This window comes from Thunnus maccoyii, chromosome 3, assembly GCF_910596095.1.
Source record: "Thunnus maccoyii chromosome 3, fThuMac1.1, whole genome shotgun sequence".
Classification (NCBI taxonomy): domain Eukaryota; kingdom Metazoa; phylum Chordata; class Actinopteri; order Scombriformes; family Scombridae; genus Thunnus; species Thunnus maccoyii.
In genome coordinates this window covers 17,326,046-17,343,143 of record NC_056535.1, presented here as the reverse complement: position 1 = coordinate 17,343,143, position 17,098 = coordinate 17,326,046, and the positions used below count along the sequence as shown (strand labels likewise).

The following is a 17,098-nucleotide window of genomic DNA, read 5'->3' as shown; positions in this document are numbered from 1 at the left end:
ACAAAGCTACTCAGCCAGGTGACAGCTGAACCAGCGGCGGAAACAACGCTGCAGGACATAACCCACCTCAACTGAATGCACACAGATAATTGTCAGCACCAACTTAAAGTCGAGTACACATACTAAGTTACCCTATTGTTGCGTTTAATTTCCGGTTTTACATGTACGCCATTTGAAAGTCTCTCTTCCGTGTCTCTTGTTGCAGAGTAGCCAGCTAGCAGCGCGAGGATCTCGTTAGCCTGTGACGTGACGTTACTACCAGAGCAGGACTCAACGGTTGTATTTCTGACCAGGTAACGTTTGACGTTTGACAGCCACCGTCGAGATGTCAGAACCGGCCGGGGAGGCGAAGTTAGAGGTGAAACAGGCGAGCAAAGAGGTGAAAGAGAGCGAAAACGTAGCGGAAAAATATTCAGCCATGACCGTAAGCAAGAACAGCGAGATGACCATGGGAGAGCTGTCGTCCGCCTTCAGCGCTGTGCCCACTCACAAGCCGGTGAAAAAGGTAAGACTTCAGCCAAGTCTCTGTATAACAGCTCCACGGCGGACATTCAGATGTAAAAAACAAACAAACTGTGAGGTTGTAGGTTATAACGCTAATGTCTGACAGTGTAGTTTTATCAACATATTGTAGCTTGTAACTTCATTTGTGGCTGCAGTTTGTCTCTCTCTGGCAGGTAGTGATGGGCTCAGTTATAACATGATAAACTAGAACTAACCTATATATGAGCTTTCCTTATAAATTAGGTAAACCTGAACTTCTGTCTGTCTCCCAGTTAATTGGTAAATGTTTGTTTTAATCATTTTTTAAGCTGAAGAAATTTTATATCTTGATTCAAACAACATTCATTGGGTTTTTTTTTTTTGGCCAAAGCGCAGCATTGGCATATTAAACTGTATTAATAGACAGTTGTGTACACATCACATCCAGTCATGTTTCTGGCCTCCTGAAGAATGTAAACTCAATATTAACCCTCCTGTTAGCTCTGGTTTTGCCTCCACTAACTCCATATTAACACCAAAGGTGAAACAGAAAATAAAGCCTGGTTTATGTCTCAAGAAACTGAGGAGTCAAGTCAATGGGGAAGCAGGAAGATTGAAATTGAGAAAAAAAGTGTACATTTTATGTGTATGCTACAAATCATGCAATGTGTGTATTTTAAAAATGGTTTAAATCACCCCACTCAAGCCAAATTTTGAAGTAGTAATAAGCAGGTTTTGCAGGTTGTCTTATGCTTAGAAGTATTAGACAGTAATTTGAGAGCATTAATGAAATGCCACGTAAGAAACACATTACCACAGGTTATTTTCCCTCTTCTATTCAATTGCTCTTTTTGGATTTGACAATGTCTGTCACAGAAATGGCAGGAGTTGCTTATGATATCCAAGCCAAGTGCACAATAGGCTGGTTTGTTCCACCTAACACTTAAAAAACATTAGAGCATCAAGGAACAAGGAAGAGGTGCATCTGGAATCCTCAGGGCTCAAGAATGGAAAGTATTTGCACACCTCATTGCAGTCGGAGTGGACAAATGAATACCAGTTTCAGGCAAATACACACTCTATTGTCTTTTTACATTGAGCAAACATGTAGCTCAGTTGCGACCAGGAATCTGAAAACTCTCAGCTCAAGCTTTATTATAGTTAACCAGTTTCACATCCTCATTCTCATCCTCATTCTCTTTTTGAGAGGATGTTTATATTACAGCAGTCATTAGCTTGCATTAAATGGATGCCACATAGAAAAGTATGTACGGTATGACAGTATGATTTTCTTTTGTTTGGTAGAGGAGTATAAAGTTGGAATGAAATCAGTCATGCACATCAGGTAGAAGAGTGCTTTTCATCCCTTAACACCCGGGATGCATATATTATCAACAGATATCTTCCTGTTCCAAATAATAAAGCAGAAATCAGGTCATGATAATACTGTTTACATAATTCAAATGTTATTATGTATGATGGACAGATCTAGACAGATGAGAATATTCAATAGCTCTTTCATAAAACTAGAACCCAGCAAAGCAAAGCTTTAATCTTGGATGTGATGAAAATACTAATATTTAGCTTCTCCACAGCGAACTACAGACAGCTAATGTAAATATAATTTCATTTCTGGTTACATTATGTGAGATACTGCATGGAAGTAATGGATTATGGAAAATGAGTGACAGCGACTTTTATCCCTAATGAGTATTTTGTGACTAGAAAGAGGACTTTTTGCTGGGTGCGTGTTAGTGGTTTATGCTTTCAGTGATCCAGGGTCAAAGCCCAGTAGAAGACATACATTTTGAAATGATTAGCTTATGTTTAGGTATTACATTGTAGTTGTTTAGTTTAAAGTTTATATCCTGTAGTTAATGTTTAGGTATGGATGGTTATGTTTAGGTGCAAGCCTACAAATGATTATGCATGGGAATTAGGTTGGAAATCATGGATAAATATGGTTTCTAGTGTGATTAAGGTCAGTCATGTCTCTTTCATCAAATTAGTCACAGTAATCTCACTGAAGGGCATTTAAAAAAATACATTGATTAAATAACAAATACTGTAGGCAAGGAAAGATAAAGTGAAATAGTTTTAGGAAAAAGCACATTAGAAAAAATGTCTTTGTGGTTTCATTTAAACAATAGTTGCACATTCTCACAGATTCCAATACGAGTCTGGGGGCAAATGAGCTAAATGTGGCATCATTTAGACTTTAGTTAACTTCAACTTTAACTTTTTTGTCCCCAAATGGCAAAAACAGATAGTAAAAGTGTGTAAAACAATTGCTAAAACACACCACGTCAGCTCATAATGTGTCATTAACTAGTCCTGGTGTCTATAAGATTCTGTTAAATTCAAAGTATTTTGTAATTCAGTGAATAAAAACAATCTTACACACAACTCTTTAATGATCAGATGCGAAGGAAATAAAACTTTAGTATCAGTCAGTCTTTGGGACCCTGCAACCCCCACCATCTAGTCCAGGGTAAAATATGTGGTGTCTTGTCACCTTAATCTCAAGAAAACAGCTTCACATTGTTCTTTGTTGCTATGTTATTTTCACTGGCATGTGGAGGGTTTTCAGTACCAGGCTTAAACCTAGAAACCAGAGACCGACCGGATCAGAGTGAAGAGCCTGACTCTCATTCAAACATGAAGTGTATGAGGCGGGGTGACGGGAATGGCATCTCAATCACGCTCGGATGATAGTCTGTAAGCTGATTTATTAAACTGTAATCCAATCTCCTCATGATCTGATTTGAGTTTAAATCTTACACACTTTTTTTTTTGGCTGAGACAAAAGCAACTTTGTTCCTAACTTGCTTGGCAGGTAAAGAAAACGAAACATTACAGAAACTGCTGAGGTTTTCAGATCTTTCCGTTCACTTCTTCATACCTGCACTCAATAGTTGGCACAAGAGAACATAGTGTTACAGCTCCAAGAAGATTTTTCCCACTATCTCAGGTTGCTTTGATGCATGCAAAATCCATGTCAACAAAAAAAATTCTGGTTTTACTGGTTGTGTAAAAAGTTAGCTGACCAGGCATAAAGCTATGCTCACACAACAAAAAAACCAGCTCCTTTGTCTTACAGACACACATGCACATGTGTGTGGACACACACCATATTCATGTATATCTAAATATGGATGCATCACTCATTGATATGCAGAAAAATGACATCAGAGATAAAACTGCAGTAAGATGAAATTATTGCTCAAAACTGGCAGCAGTGGATATTTGACCAGAGGCAACATAGCAAAGCAATGGTAGCACTCACAGAGAGAAAGTCAGTCTAATAGTTGTGTAAGTTAATAGTTACATTTCACATTTCACAGGTTATTATTATTTTTAGTTCTCAATTAAATAAAATTTGTTAGACACAACTTTAGAAACTTATTGAAAATACTGATTTTAAGCTGGAGAGCTTTGTGTGTATTTAATAAGTTATTCTGGACTCACTTTTCTGCCTTGATTGTCCATCAGAGGCTCAAATTTTGTGACTGTGTCTGTGTGGAGGGTTTTCGATAGCAACAAGGCTACGGTGAAGTTTGGGGATGTTCACAATCATGTTGCAACCATGAGTCACATGGATGGAAAACCAGAATTTTTTTTAGACAGCTTAACTTTAGAACATCCATCTTGATGGCGCAATATCGGTTGTGCTGCAGTCAGACGTCTATTTTTAGCAGCACAACAAAATGAGTTTACTAGTTTGAGTAGGATTATCATGTTGTTTTTAGTATGAACTTCATTTTTCTTCATTCCACTCCATTCAAATCCTGTCAAAGCTAAATCTATATAAACAAGATCTCAGCAAGACAAAAATAAAAATGGTCCAACTCCCATTTTTGCCAAAGGGCTTGAAATGTGCTCTGTGAAACTCTAGTCAGTACACATAGTAGTGTTTGCATAGTAGTGTAATTGCTTATAGTGTAGCTTTACATTTTATGGCTGAAGTTGTTATGCGTTTGAAATCGCTTCAGTTCAAACCTTCTGTAGAAGCACTGGGTGTTTCCAGAAAGCAGGTTTAGTGCAAACTCTGAGTTTGTTAACCCTGACATGAGGGGAACTCTGGGTTTTCAGTTCCAGAAAGAGAGCTAACTTAAACTCGGGGTCAGTTACCATGGTAACCGACTCTGTGAACCTTTTCTTCAGCCAGCCAACCCTGAGTTTCTCTCCGTCTCCTCCCTCTTTCAGAGCCAGACAGAGGCTCATTTCCTCATTCATTCAGTCTGTATCAAAGCTTATATTGAAGCACATTAATTAGCGGTGGTTTACTGTCTGTCAGAATCAAAATCCTGGTTGGATATTAATTTAGTTAATCAATGACTTTATAAAGTTACCGCTTTTATGTGCATCAGTCATTTCTTTGAACAGCAGGTTTTGCCCTGACATTTAAATATTACACAGCGTGAATTCACTCTCAGAATAAATGTCCTTCTGTTATAACACTGTGACTCTCTGCACACACAACACAGCTGTCAGTTTTTTAGAGCAGCTCCTACACTGAAATGTTTATTGCATATAATGTGTAATCTCAGTTCAAATCTGAAAAATCGGTATGAAGCTTCAGACATGAAGGATCAGTGAATAATTATCTCTATCACTCATGATGTGATTGGTCGCACTGAGGTTACATCATTCCTATAATGTCGGAGATTATATGTTAATATTTCTGAGTGAGCAGGATCGAGCAGCATCACCACATGCTGTTTCATTTAAAATCTACTATTTTAACTTCAACGTCCTTTTCAAGAGCAAATCACCAAACACATTATTACTGGATCAGGCTGTGAGCTTACAGTCATGTTTCTATTTCTATGATCTATATTTTTTAAATCTTTAACTATATTTTTCATCTTCAGTTGCTTCCTCCTGTGTTTTGTCCCCCGTTAAATTAAAGCTGAACACATATATTTATAATGTAATGTAGCTACATCCTGATACACAGTCAGATTCCACTTTATCATCATTAAGGAAATGTAAGTCTGGTAAATGATGAATTAATGTACAACACTGAATAAAACTTTGTCTGAACTTCCTGCTCTGACTCAGGCTCTTTTTTTTTTTTTTGCAAAGATAAATGTGCACCGTCAACATACACATGCATGAATATCTCTAATGTCGCTTTTATTTACCTGTTGCCATGGTGACTGGTAGTATCAGAGCTCCATCGATGATGACTTTTTTCATTCATCAACTATGCGCTTAACTCAGAGTGAACATACTCTGAGTTGATTGAACTGACTCTGATCAGCTGTTTGGGAACTGAAAACTCTTGAGTTTCCCATCTCGGGTTCATCAGCTCAGAGTTCAGGGTTGGACTGGAGTTTGTTGAACTTGCTTTCTGGAATAGACCCCAGAACTTACAGTGTGTAATATGACTTTTGTTTTTGTTTCAGCAAATCCAGTTTGTGGAGGACAAGCAGGAGTTCAGCAGGTTCCCCACCAAGGCAGGCCGTCGCTCCCTGTCCCGCTCCATCTCTCAGTCGTCCACAGACAGCTACAGCTCTGGTGAGAAGGAGTGACTAACAGCCAGATAAATATGTGCACCAGCGTCTATAGAAATTTCTTCTAGTTGTACAAGAAATATATTTTAATTTGTGTTTGCCAATCTCTCATCTAGTCCTCATCCCATTTTAGTCCCCTAAAAAGATTTACAAGTCTTGAACAGAATGAACACTGATGAACATTTGTCCAAACGCTCATTCAGGCTTTCATTTTCTGTTTAATCCCTACGACTTGCATCTTTAATTGGTTGAGTTCTTTCAAAACCTGTGTTTTCTTTACAGCTGCATCCTACACGGATAGCTCTGATGATGAGACATCACCACGGGACAAAACACAGGTCAACTCCAAGGGCAGCAGTGACTTCTGTGTCAAGAACATCAAGCAAGCTGAGTTTGGGAGACGTGAGATTGAGATAGCAGAACAAGGTAAGACTCAGAGGGGTCAGTCACCTCATTTTACTTGAATGGTGTCTAATTAATTACACGGCCGTCATCAGGCTTTGTTACATTTGAACCAAATATGTATTTAACACAGACTTGTACTGACTGCTTTGTGATCAATGAGTCATGACCAACAAATTCTAAGGCACACTGCTTTGCAAAAATTAAAAAACTTTTAATAAATGGGCTTAGCGCCTACATGTTTCAACTCACAGTCTTCTTCAGAGCATTTAAAAACAAGTGACAGCTCACAGATTTTTTTGGCGGGGTGTCATGATATGTCCTTGGATCCAAAGAACACTTGTTTTTTGACACCCGCATTCGTGAAGTAGCACTTCTCAGGTATCTACAGGCATCTATAGATGAATTTAACATGTTTCCCCTGATGCTTTGGGTCAGTCAGCAAGAAGACCCAACTGCACATAACGTACACTAGATTTATAGATAAATCGGAGAAGGAGGGGAAATCAGACAGTAAGGGAGAGAGGGAGATGATGATGATGATGACTTTGATGATGACTACAGTGTTGTTTGTGAATTGCTCACTGCCTTTCTTGCCAGTATCCCTCCAGATTTTGCTGATCTGACAGATATCCTTTGACCTAGTTAAAGCACAAAACCAGAGCACAAATGACACCATACTACCACACTATTTAGAAGATCTTTTTAAAACATAGCTGTTCTAAAGAAAAGCAAAATACAGTAGTGTTTTCACAAAGAGTGGTTTTATCCAGCTATATTTTAGAAAAGGGGGACTGGGTATGTAAAGAATTGGTCGTCTTCTTTTATTTTTTGCATCACCTGCATTGCTCTCCTTCCCACTCACCTTTAATGTTCTGTTGTTTTCAGATATGTCAGCGCTGATCTCACTCAGGAAGAGAGCACAGAGTGAGAAACCATTGGCAGGTGCCAAAATTGTGGGCTGCACTCACATCACTGCACAGACTGCAGTAAGATAACTCTCTGACATTGTGCATCAACGCCCAAGGCTGCAGTGTGATAGTGCCTATTAATCAGGATTTGATTTTAGGTCTATTTTAATCACAGTTTCTGCACTACATACACTCAAGACAATTGAGCTTTCTTGTAACTTTAAACCAAATCTGAAATAATTTAAGTACTCTAGAGTTGTTTGTTTGTTTGAGTTGTTTCATAAAATACACAATAAGCTGTGTCCTTAAACAGCTCGTAGCACTGACTCAAATAATAGTGTGACGGGTATAAAACAGACCTGGTTTATTGAACCTTCTGTTTTATTGAATCATAAAATAGACATAAAATGATTGATGTGCAGTCTACTTTTTTACCTGTGAATAGCTTTGTCTTATTTGACCATTTTCTTGTTTGCCTCTTGCTTTCATCTGTGTTTTCAGGTGCTGATTGAGACTCTGGTGGCTCTCGGGGCTCAGTGCCGCTGGACTGCATGTAACATATACTCTACACAGAACGAGGTGGCTGCTGCCCTGTCAGAGTTAGGTAAGCAGCAGAGAACGTTAAGGTTTGGAGATCAAACACAGTGACTCACTTTACCTGCGATTCCATAAAGGCTGTTGATTAAATACAGGGAATTGTTGTGAGATTGAAGACAGGTTCGTTACATTGTTTTTGCCGCCTTATTGACACTGAGATGTAAAAATCATAAATATTTCCTTGGACCTGATGATATGTTTGTGTCAGACTGTATGATTAGCATAAGGTGTTTTCTTATGAGCAGAGATGTGCTTTTTCATCTGAATTTTTTATCATGTGTCTTTTAGAACCAGGGATACTGATGAGAAATCTTGAAAAAACACTAAATCAGCCCTGCAGTGTTAACAGGAACATCTAAGATTTGACCTTTTTAGTGAAGAAACAGCACTACTTGAGACATTTATCTGTGGTTGCTATGTTATGGTTTAAGTATGTACTATATTTCTACAGTAGGCCTTTCATGATCTGACAAGCTGATGGGGTAAATACAGATTTAGGAGTCACAGAGTGGAGATAATACATCACTGGGAGGTTGGGGGGGGGTTGTCTGCTGTTCAGTGAGTTACTGCTGTAGTGCATAGTCTACTATTATGTTGAGCTGCTTTAAGAAAACATTTTCATTAAACTAGAGGTCACATGGAAAGTGCAAATGTCACTTAAACAGACACGATATTAATACAGTGCTTAGAATTCTTAGTCAGAACAATTTATTGTCCCAGTGCAAATAAATTTACCCTCATTCACTGTCTTAGAAAGCGTTTCTTTAATGGCATCATATAGACTCTGATACTGTCTCTCCAGTCTCTGTTTTTGGAGATTAGAGGTCATGTTTATCTATGTAGACTGATTGAACAAGATGACATTCCTGAAAATATTACCCATGTGTTACATTTCAGGTGTGGCCGTGTTTGCCTGGAAGGGGGAATCTGAGGATGATTTCTGGTGGTGTATTGACCGCTGTGTCAACACTGAGGGTTGGCAGCCTAACATGGTATGTTAAAAAGTTGATCTTTCTACCTTAGTAGAAGCACTCCTGAAAACACCAGAAAAGCAGTATTCAACTTATTTCAATTAAATTTACACATAAATATTTGTCATGTAATACATTTCTTTTACACTCATGTTCATTAACAAATATCACAATATTTTCTTTACTTTTACATGTTAGATCCTCGATGATGGAGGAGACTTGACACACTGGATGTACAAGAAATACCCTAATGTATTCAAGAAGATCAGGGGCATTGTAGAGGAGAGTGTCACCGGGGTTCACAGGTGGTTTACTGTTTCATAGATGTGCACTTCCTGTAAATTATGCAGTCGTACACCCACAGCAAGACACCTTGACAGGAAGTGAAAAGTTTCTTCCTTCTCTCTCTAGGTTGTATCAGCTTTCTAAAGCTGGAAAACTATGTGTGCCAGCTATGAATGTAAATGACTCTGTGACAAAGCAGAAGTTTGACAACCTGTACTGCTGCAGAGAGTCGATCTTGGACGGGTGAGTAAGTTTGAGTTTGAGGTATTTGATAATTGGAAGGCTGAACAACTACAAGTCCAACTCATGTTAAAACACTCGTACAGATTGTTTATTGGACAGCTCTAAAGTGTTAACCTATGAAGAAATACAGAACAAGATCTAACAAAGGCCCTTGCTCGTATCGTGTCATAAATCTGTTTGAGTTTAATACACTCTAAAACTGTTGAGATCAGAGTTAAATTCATGTAATGCCTGCCTACTCCCTCCAACTGGAAAACATTGGCTCAGCTCTGAGCTTGGCTTGGCTGCTCAAATTCTGTCAGTCAGACATGAACTTGTCAGCACATTCAGTTATTCAAGTCATTTGACTGCAGTTACTATTATGTAATTGCAGCAGTATTATTGATTAGTGGGCATGCAGTAGGCACCTGGTGCATTAAGACCAAAGCCAAATATAACCTCATTAGCTTTTAAAAATAGCTTGTATTACTCTTCTACTGTGTAAATGCAAACTGTCTGGACTCTGATCAACATTCAGCTACACAGCCTGAGAACAAGAATTACCCTGCTGTTAATTATCACCAAGACAGCATATGAACAGCTTAGTACTCAGCAACAATGTCTGCACAGCTCTGTGTCGGGTCAATGCTTTTACAACCCCCTCCCACCCTAAATTTATTGCTGTTCCGACTGATTAATTATCTGCAAAGGTACATGGTTGTCTTGTAGCAGGTGTTCCATTATGAATCACAACACTTTAGGTATTGCACTGGAATATTTATTGAAACCGATAAGCTGCGCCAACAAAACATTTCACTGTTTGTCAGTGTAAAGATGCCAGATTTTGGAGTCACGCAGATACAGATTGGCAGTTTTTCACTTCCACTAAATGTGCTAATTTTATGTCTCAAACCTCTCTAGCTTGAAGCGAACCACAGATGTCATGTTTGGAGGCAAACAGGTGGTTGTATGTGGGTACGGTGAGGTGAGATACTTCATTTAACATTAACATCCGACATTTAATATTTTTCTTAAGCATATAGCTGTGAAAATATTAATGATGATACATTGCAATGCTGAATGATTATATAATAACAACATGAATATTTTAGTAAGGTAAAAGTAATCAGCATGTTTAACTCTGCTAGTCATACAGTGTATTATGTTGTCTCTGCAGGTTGGAAAAGGTTGTTGTGCAGCTCTGAAAGCTCTGGGAGCCATCGTTTATGTTACAGAGATTGATCCCATTTGTGCCCTGCAGGCCTGGTGAGGAAAACGAGAACTGGGATGATCTCCATGCTGAATATGTTAAATGTTACAACTATATGAACAGGGGAAAAAAAAGCATCACAGATATCATCATTGTACAGTTGCTCAAGCTTGCCTTAAAACCTGTTTTGTTATTTATTCAACAAAATATTATTAGATAGCTTGAACTTAACCACTCTGCAGCAACACAACAGGGAGCCCTGCCCTTCAGCTGAATTGAGTTGCTTGTCAATAAATGATACATACTTTCCTGTTTGTCATTGTCCTGATGAGGCTGAATGCTGAACCGCTTCTTCCTCTTTTGTGTGAACAGCATGGACGGATTCAGGGTGGTGAAGCTAAATGAGGTCATCCGCCAGGTGGATGTCATCATCACATGCACTGGTAACTCCACATGAAGACATGATAGTGGAACTACTCAAAGGGATGCACTGATAAGGGATTAAATATTTTATAGCTGTCCTGGGGGCTTTTTGCTTATTACATCTTGTGCGGATGCAGATTATGTTTGCTGATGGAGGACGATTGTGTCTTTCTGTAGGGAACAAGAATGTGGTGTGCAGAGACCAGCTGGACCGAATGAAAAATGGCTCTATTGTCTGCAACATGGGTCACTCTAATACGGAGATTGATGTGGTAAACTACTTTTTATGATGAGAGAGTTCAAGAGTTCAAGTTATATTTGTCCTACAGGCTGAGTTAATGTCTGTTTGAGATGCCTCAGTTCTAACCACTGTGCGATGACTTTAGCGGCAGGTCAATCACAATCCGTTGAACAATCACAAAGAAAGTGTGGATGACTGAAATTCTCATCTCTTCCAGGCAAGTCTTCGGACCCCTGAGCTGACCTGGGAGAGAGTGCGCTCTCAGGTGGATCACGTCATTTGGCCTGATGGCAAGAGAGTTATCCTTCTGGCTGAGGTAACTGGCTACATCTGTACGCCTTGTAATAAATACAGATGACATGCATGTAATCTCAGCTCATAACTTATTATGTTGATATGAAAGGTTTTATTATGTTGGAACAGTATATGTGCTTTCTTTCTTTGTTTTGATAGTGTTGTTTGCTTCCATAGGGACGTCTCCTGAACCTCAGCTGCTCCACTGTTCCTACCTTTGTCCTGTCCATCACAGCCACCACTCAGGTACCATGTTGATACCACCAAACAGCCTGCAATAAGCTGTGCAGCAGCTAATTATGCGCAGTAGAAAGTGCTGCAGTCCACTGTGGATAGCAGAGTTCACCATGTACTTTTCCATTTGCTCTAATTATTTGGCCATCCTGGCAGATAAGCGCATGCTCTGACCTGGAAATGTCATCAGTAATAATAAAACACCGGAAAGACACAGAAGATAGTTGAGCTTGTTTCAATTATATAAAATAGGATCCTGCCAGTGGAGGAAATAATTGTATGTTGCTTCTCTTCATACATGTGTTGTTATTGCTCTGTAATCAGTTCATAGGTACGTTTATTGTTCTTCGTGCAATCATAAAGTGCAGCCATTTACAACTGAATTATTGATCCATGTTTTTTAGGCCCTGGCCCTTATAGAGCTGTACAATGCTCCTGAGGGACGATACAAGCAGGATGTTTACCTGCTTCCCAAGAAGATGGGTGAGGATATATGAATACTTTACATGACCCATTGTATTTAAAGTATTCATAGATTACAAGCAGCTTTCTCATGGCAGGGTTGTAGCACTGGAGTGCATCAACTGATTTCTTTCTCAGTCTGTCTTGCATGTGCATTTTGAGATTACAAGTACAATGTAATTTGAAAATCTCTTCCTCTGAACTTCCTCTGGACTTACTTCTGCCCTCTGGTGTTACTAATGCTGTAACTGATGATCTAAGTCAGACTTCAACTGTTTAGTACAGCTTCAACTAGCAGACACAAGTATTTTCTTTCTCTATTGAACCTCTTCTCTATGTTTTGTCTCTTTTTTACTAAAATATATCTATATTTCAGATGAATATGTTGCCAGTCTGCATCTGGCTACTTTTGATGCCCACCTGACAGAACTCAGCGATGAGCAGGCAAAATACCTGGGCCTAAACAAGAACGGTCCTTTTAAACCCAACTACTACAGGTACAAGTCTAGAAATCATGAATGCAAACTTTTGTACGTAGAATTGTGCTGCAAAGTATGCAACCATTAGCAATTTCTTATCAATTAATTTATGGCTTTCTTGTTGAATAAATAATTAATCATCATCAATCATATCTTATCTTAATAACGCTTATTTTATCAGACCAACACACATAAAATCTGAACAATCTGACATAGAGGAAAGCAACTAAATCCACATATTTAAGTAGCTGTAACTACTGACTGTTCAATGTTTTGTAATTGATAAATAGCTCACACACAGAAAAACACACTTATAAGATAAAAATAGCTATTATTGTTAACATTTTTCTGTTATGGCTTTCCCAACTCAATCTGCTTCTCTGTGCACAGGTATTAGTCTGCAAGGAGCCACACCTCAGCACACCTAAATGTGGACAGTACTCGACATTACCTATCCCCGAGACAAAAGAAAGGTTTATGTATATATTGTATTTTCTACTCTTCACAGGATGCACAGCTTATATTTGGTTGTACACTTATGCACTTATATCTGCTGTCTTCTGAGATTTTTACTTTCTGGTGCATCTATTTCCACACTTGCTGGCTCTTAGGTTGTTTTAGAGTTCAGATAGATACTGAGTAATGTTTCATAATATTGTGCCAAATAACTGTGAGAGGGAAGAGGTTACAGTTGTCAAAAGTTAATGGTTGTGAAATCAGTTAAACCTGCATTAAGAGATATTTTGATATAAACATTGTATCAAATGTTATGTGTAATGTTAAAGGGTCACGTGTAATGCAGAGCCCTCAAAACTCTGAAGCTCACTGAGCTTTTTAGCCTCTTTTAGCTCATTGTTTATATACAACTGTTGACAGCCATTGACAGCCAAGTCTAGCCTAGAATAAAACCATCATGAAGCTGATGTAAACCACTGGTTGGTGAAGAAGTCAAGCTGCATGTTTTTCCTTGGAGTAGGTGGACCAAACCAGAGCTAAAAGTCCAGGGAACATTGAACTTAAATTTGTCAGGTGGCCAGAAATATGACTCTTAATTAGATGTTGTTGTGTGTCTGCTGGACGTGTAAGTAGGCAATCGTTTGCTTACAAAAGAGCCATAACATCTTGATAAGCTGACTGTAAATCAATGCTGTGTTTCTATGAGTTTGTTTTTCTGCCCCTCAGTGGCCAAAAAATCACTTGGTGCAGCTTTAAGGTTTTCTTTCTGTTTCGATGTGGCAGCACTCACTTAATACATTCCATCCACTAGATACAGACAACATGTCCTGACCTCTGTAGTATCATTCACATTTCTGCTAACTTTCAGCTGATCAGGGCAAAAAAAGGAGCTTCAATGCTTTCTGATCATGGCTAACATGAGAAGAGAGCTTGGCATTTATTTTCTTGAAACAATGTGTCCATTTATGAGGTTATAATGTCCGGTAAGAATAGTATCTGCACCTCAGGGCATTCAAATAACTCATTCAAATCATTTGTAAATATATTTTTCAGCTCTGCAAAGTCTGACCTGAGTGTCCATGTCTTTCTCCTGAGATTACCGTTTTATCTGTCTAGAGTAAACTGACCACTGCAGCTATGTATATTCTGTTTATAGCATACGCCAGTCACATGCTACTATATTTCATACAGTATGTTTATACTGTATACGCAACAGCCTCCAATGAGCCTATTTCATAAATGTATTTTCAAAGAGTTAATTGTTAGATTGGTCTCAGGACTCATCTTTTTAATAACAGAATAATAACTTAATAACAGAAATGTAAACTCATATCCCCAAATGCTCTGGACCAAGACATGGATAAGCTCTGTTGTCAGCACATTTGACAGGACAGTTGTGTTCGCGTTACCTATTGTGTTACCTTCTGCTTTTGCACCATTATTATAGCTATTCTAATCATCGTGTTTCCTGACAACTTTCATTGTAGCTACTTAATCACTGTTTTGTGAGGCTTGTTAAATGCACAAATTTATTACGCCACATTTACTTCTCTTTATGTCACCTCAATATTATTTTGAATTAAGGGCCATATTGAATGACTTAGTTGAGTGATTGTGAGACTTTTTTTTTTTTAATTCAAACTAGATAGTGTGCAGGAAGTTGTGTCTTGCTGAATTCAAAGCTCCTCAACACATTTTTAACATGCTGTATTACCCTCCTGGTGGTCTGCGGGCTGACCTTACTCCACACAGTTGACGGTATCGCCGTCCCCGCTACCACCTTGATATGTTAAGACGTTGCTCCACATGTATTCACATGGTATCCAGCAACATCACCTTTCACAAAACTTAACTTTCATCCCCAGAGTTACAGGTGATTTCTGTATTTAATTTTGTGGAGTATTTTCAGTTTTGTTTGAACATGTTGGTCTTCTGTCACATACTCGTGCTGTTTTATTGAATAGTAGCCTTCAGTGGGCGACTATGACGTGCTTTCATCTTTGCACTTGCAGCTTTAAAGGGCATTAGAGCCAAGGGTATTTGAGTGAGGACATTGGCAGCAAGATGAGCGCTGTAACCATGGTTACAGGTCAGTCGACAGTGCCTTGTGACTCACTTAGTAATTTATATTCACACGTACAACTGGGTTTTTTTTCTCAAAGTGTGGTAATGCCCAACATGGTTGTTATTCTGCAATATACAGTGATAGCTATGCAGCAACACACTCAGTTTTCTTCTTCTGTCAAAAGTATTTGACCTCTGCAATGGTGGAGAGTTGTGAAATCAGTGTTTTGCATTATTCAAATATATATTACTGTAATATGACTAACAGTTTTAGACATTAGTAAGCAACATTTTATATTCTGTTGTACTTATTTACTTTTTACATTGATTCTAATGTATTTTTTCGTCCAAGTTTTTTTCTTTTCTTGTAATCATGCATCAAAATTACTCACAGTGATCTTTTCATAATGGCACCTGAAAATGCCTTTTATAATGGATTCCATTTGCTTTAACTAACAATAACAAACATTTTACCCTTGTTTTAACTCTATCGTAGAGACAAATGAATGTGTTATTACTGGAGCAAACAGCTTGACTCTTGTCAAATTCAAATATTATACCACTGTGATTTGACAGTTGTACACTGTTGCTGGTTTGAAGTTTTTTTCATGTGGGGACAAAGTTCTGTAAATTATGTTTTAGTTATAAAGTAGGCCTATATTTTCAACACTGTAACTGTAGTTTAGTTTGAAGAACACAATTACAGCAGTATACACCCTGTTAAAGTTATGTGCACTCTTCCCTTTAATAAACTGCTCTTTCAATTTGAAAATGGCTCTGATACATCATTCATCAAGTGTATAGCTTCCGTGTCACAAGTATAGATCAAGATACAGTCATAAGTTACTATTCTGGGAACATGGGCAACTGCCTCAAAGTCCCAGACCCCCAAGGGACCCCCAAGATTCACATTTGACAATTGATTTGTCTATATTTGACTAATTGTAACATTGTTTGGGAATATTGGGATTATTCACTATTAAAGTATAACATAAACGTACATGATGAGGTCCCGTTTTATTACCTGATACTGATGCCCTGTATTGAAGAGGGTCAAAATCTACTATATAATTGAGCTTACATGGTGCATATTCCTAAATTAATTTGTGTTTACTTAATTATCACACAATAAACTAAGGTTCATGTAAAAGTGCAGGAATAATGTACACAATGAGCAGAGAAGGGGAGGAATTGGGGTTTAAAGGACGGGTTCACAACGGCTGATTTTTCAAGTCTTTCTTAAAACAACAGTCAGGTGCCCAAATGAACAAAGAGAGTTTTCTTGTTGAAATCATTCCTCCTGTTCATACTGACCATCAGAAGATCCCTTCATAATGCAAATTTCAATGTAAGTGAAGGGGGCCAAAATCCACAGTCCTCCTACTGTGCAAAGATTTATTGAAAAGTTTATCTGAAGCTAATATGAAGATTTAGTCAAATCTTTAATGTCAAAGTTAATCTTTTTGTTACTATATTTCCATCACAGCTCAACAGGGAAACACTGTCCGAGGAAACACAAAGAGGGAATTTGATGTGAAAAAGACTGTAAATGTGGAAGATATCCATTTGATATGACTAACTCAGACTGCTGAAGCCTCATATAAGCTTCAGATGCTTTTTTGCACAAAATGACTGTGTGAGCACTGGATTTTGTCTTCCATCACTTACATTGAAAACACATTTGAAGGGGATCTTTTAATAGCTAGTATGAACAGGAGGAATGATTACAGCGAGGAAAACCTCTGTCAGTGTTCATATGGACACCTGACCGTTGTTTTAAGATCCACTTGAAAAATTGTGAACCTATCCTTTAAGAAGTAGAGGATGTGACAGCCTACGTCAATG

The 17,098-nt window shown here is 38.3% G+C and overlaps 1 protein-coding gene across 1 annotated transcript; it reads left to right on the top strand.

The window, feature by feature from the left end:
- LOC121894407 (S-adenosylhomocysteine hydrolase-like protein 1) lies at positions 1–16,025 on the top strand. The gene is made up of 18 exons (XM_042406978.1): positions 1–91; positions 206–505; positions 5,895–6,006; positions 6,285–6,428; positions 7,293–7,393; positions 7,817–7,919; positions 8,810–8,904; positions 9,082–9,188; positions 9,295–9,411; positions 10,312–10,375; positions 10,568–10,656; positions 10,973–11,043; positions 11,201–11,295; positions 11,482–11,580; positions 11,736–11,804; positions 12,197–12,275; positions 12,631–12,751; positions 13,124–16,025. The coding sequence occupies exons 2-18, from the start codon at positions 326–328 to the stop codon at positions 13,128–13,130; spliced, it is 1,653 nt and encodes a 550-aa protein (XP_042262912.1). The 5' UTR covers positions 1–91; positions 206–325; the 3' UTR covers positions 13,131–16,025.
- Positions 16,026–17,098: the final 1,073 nt, after the last annotated feature.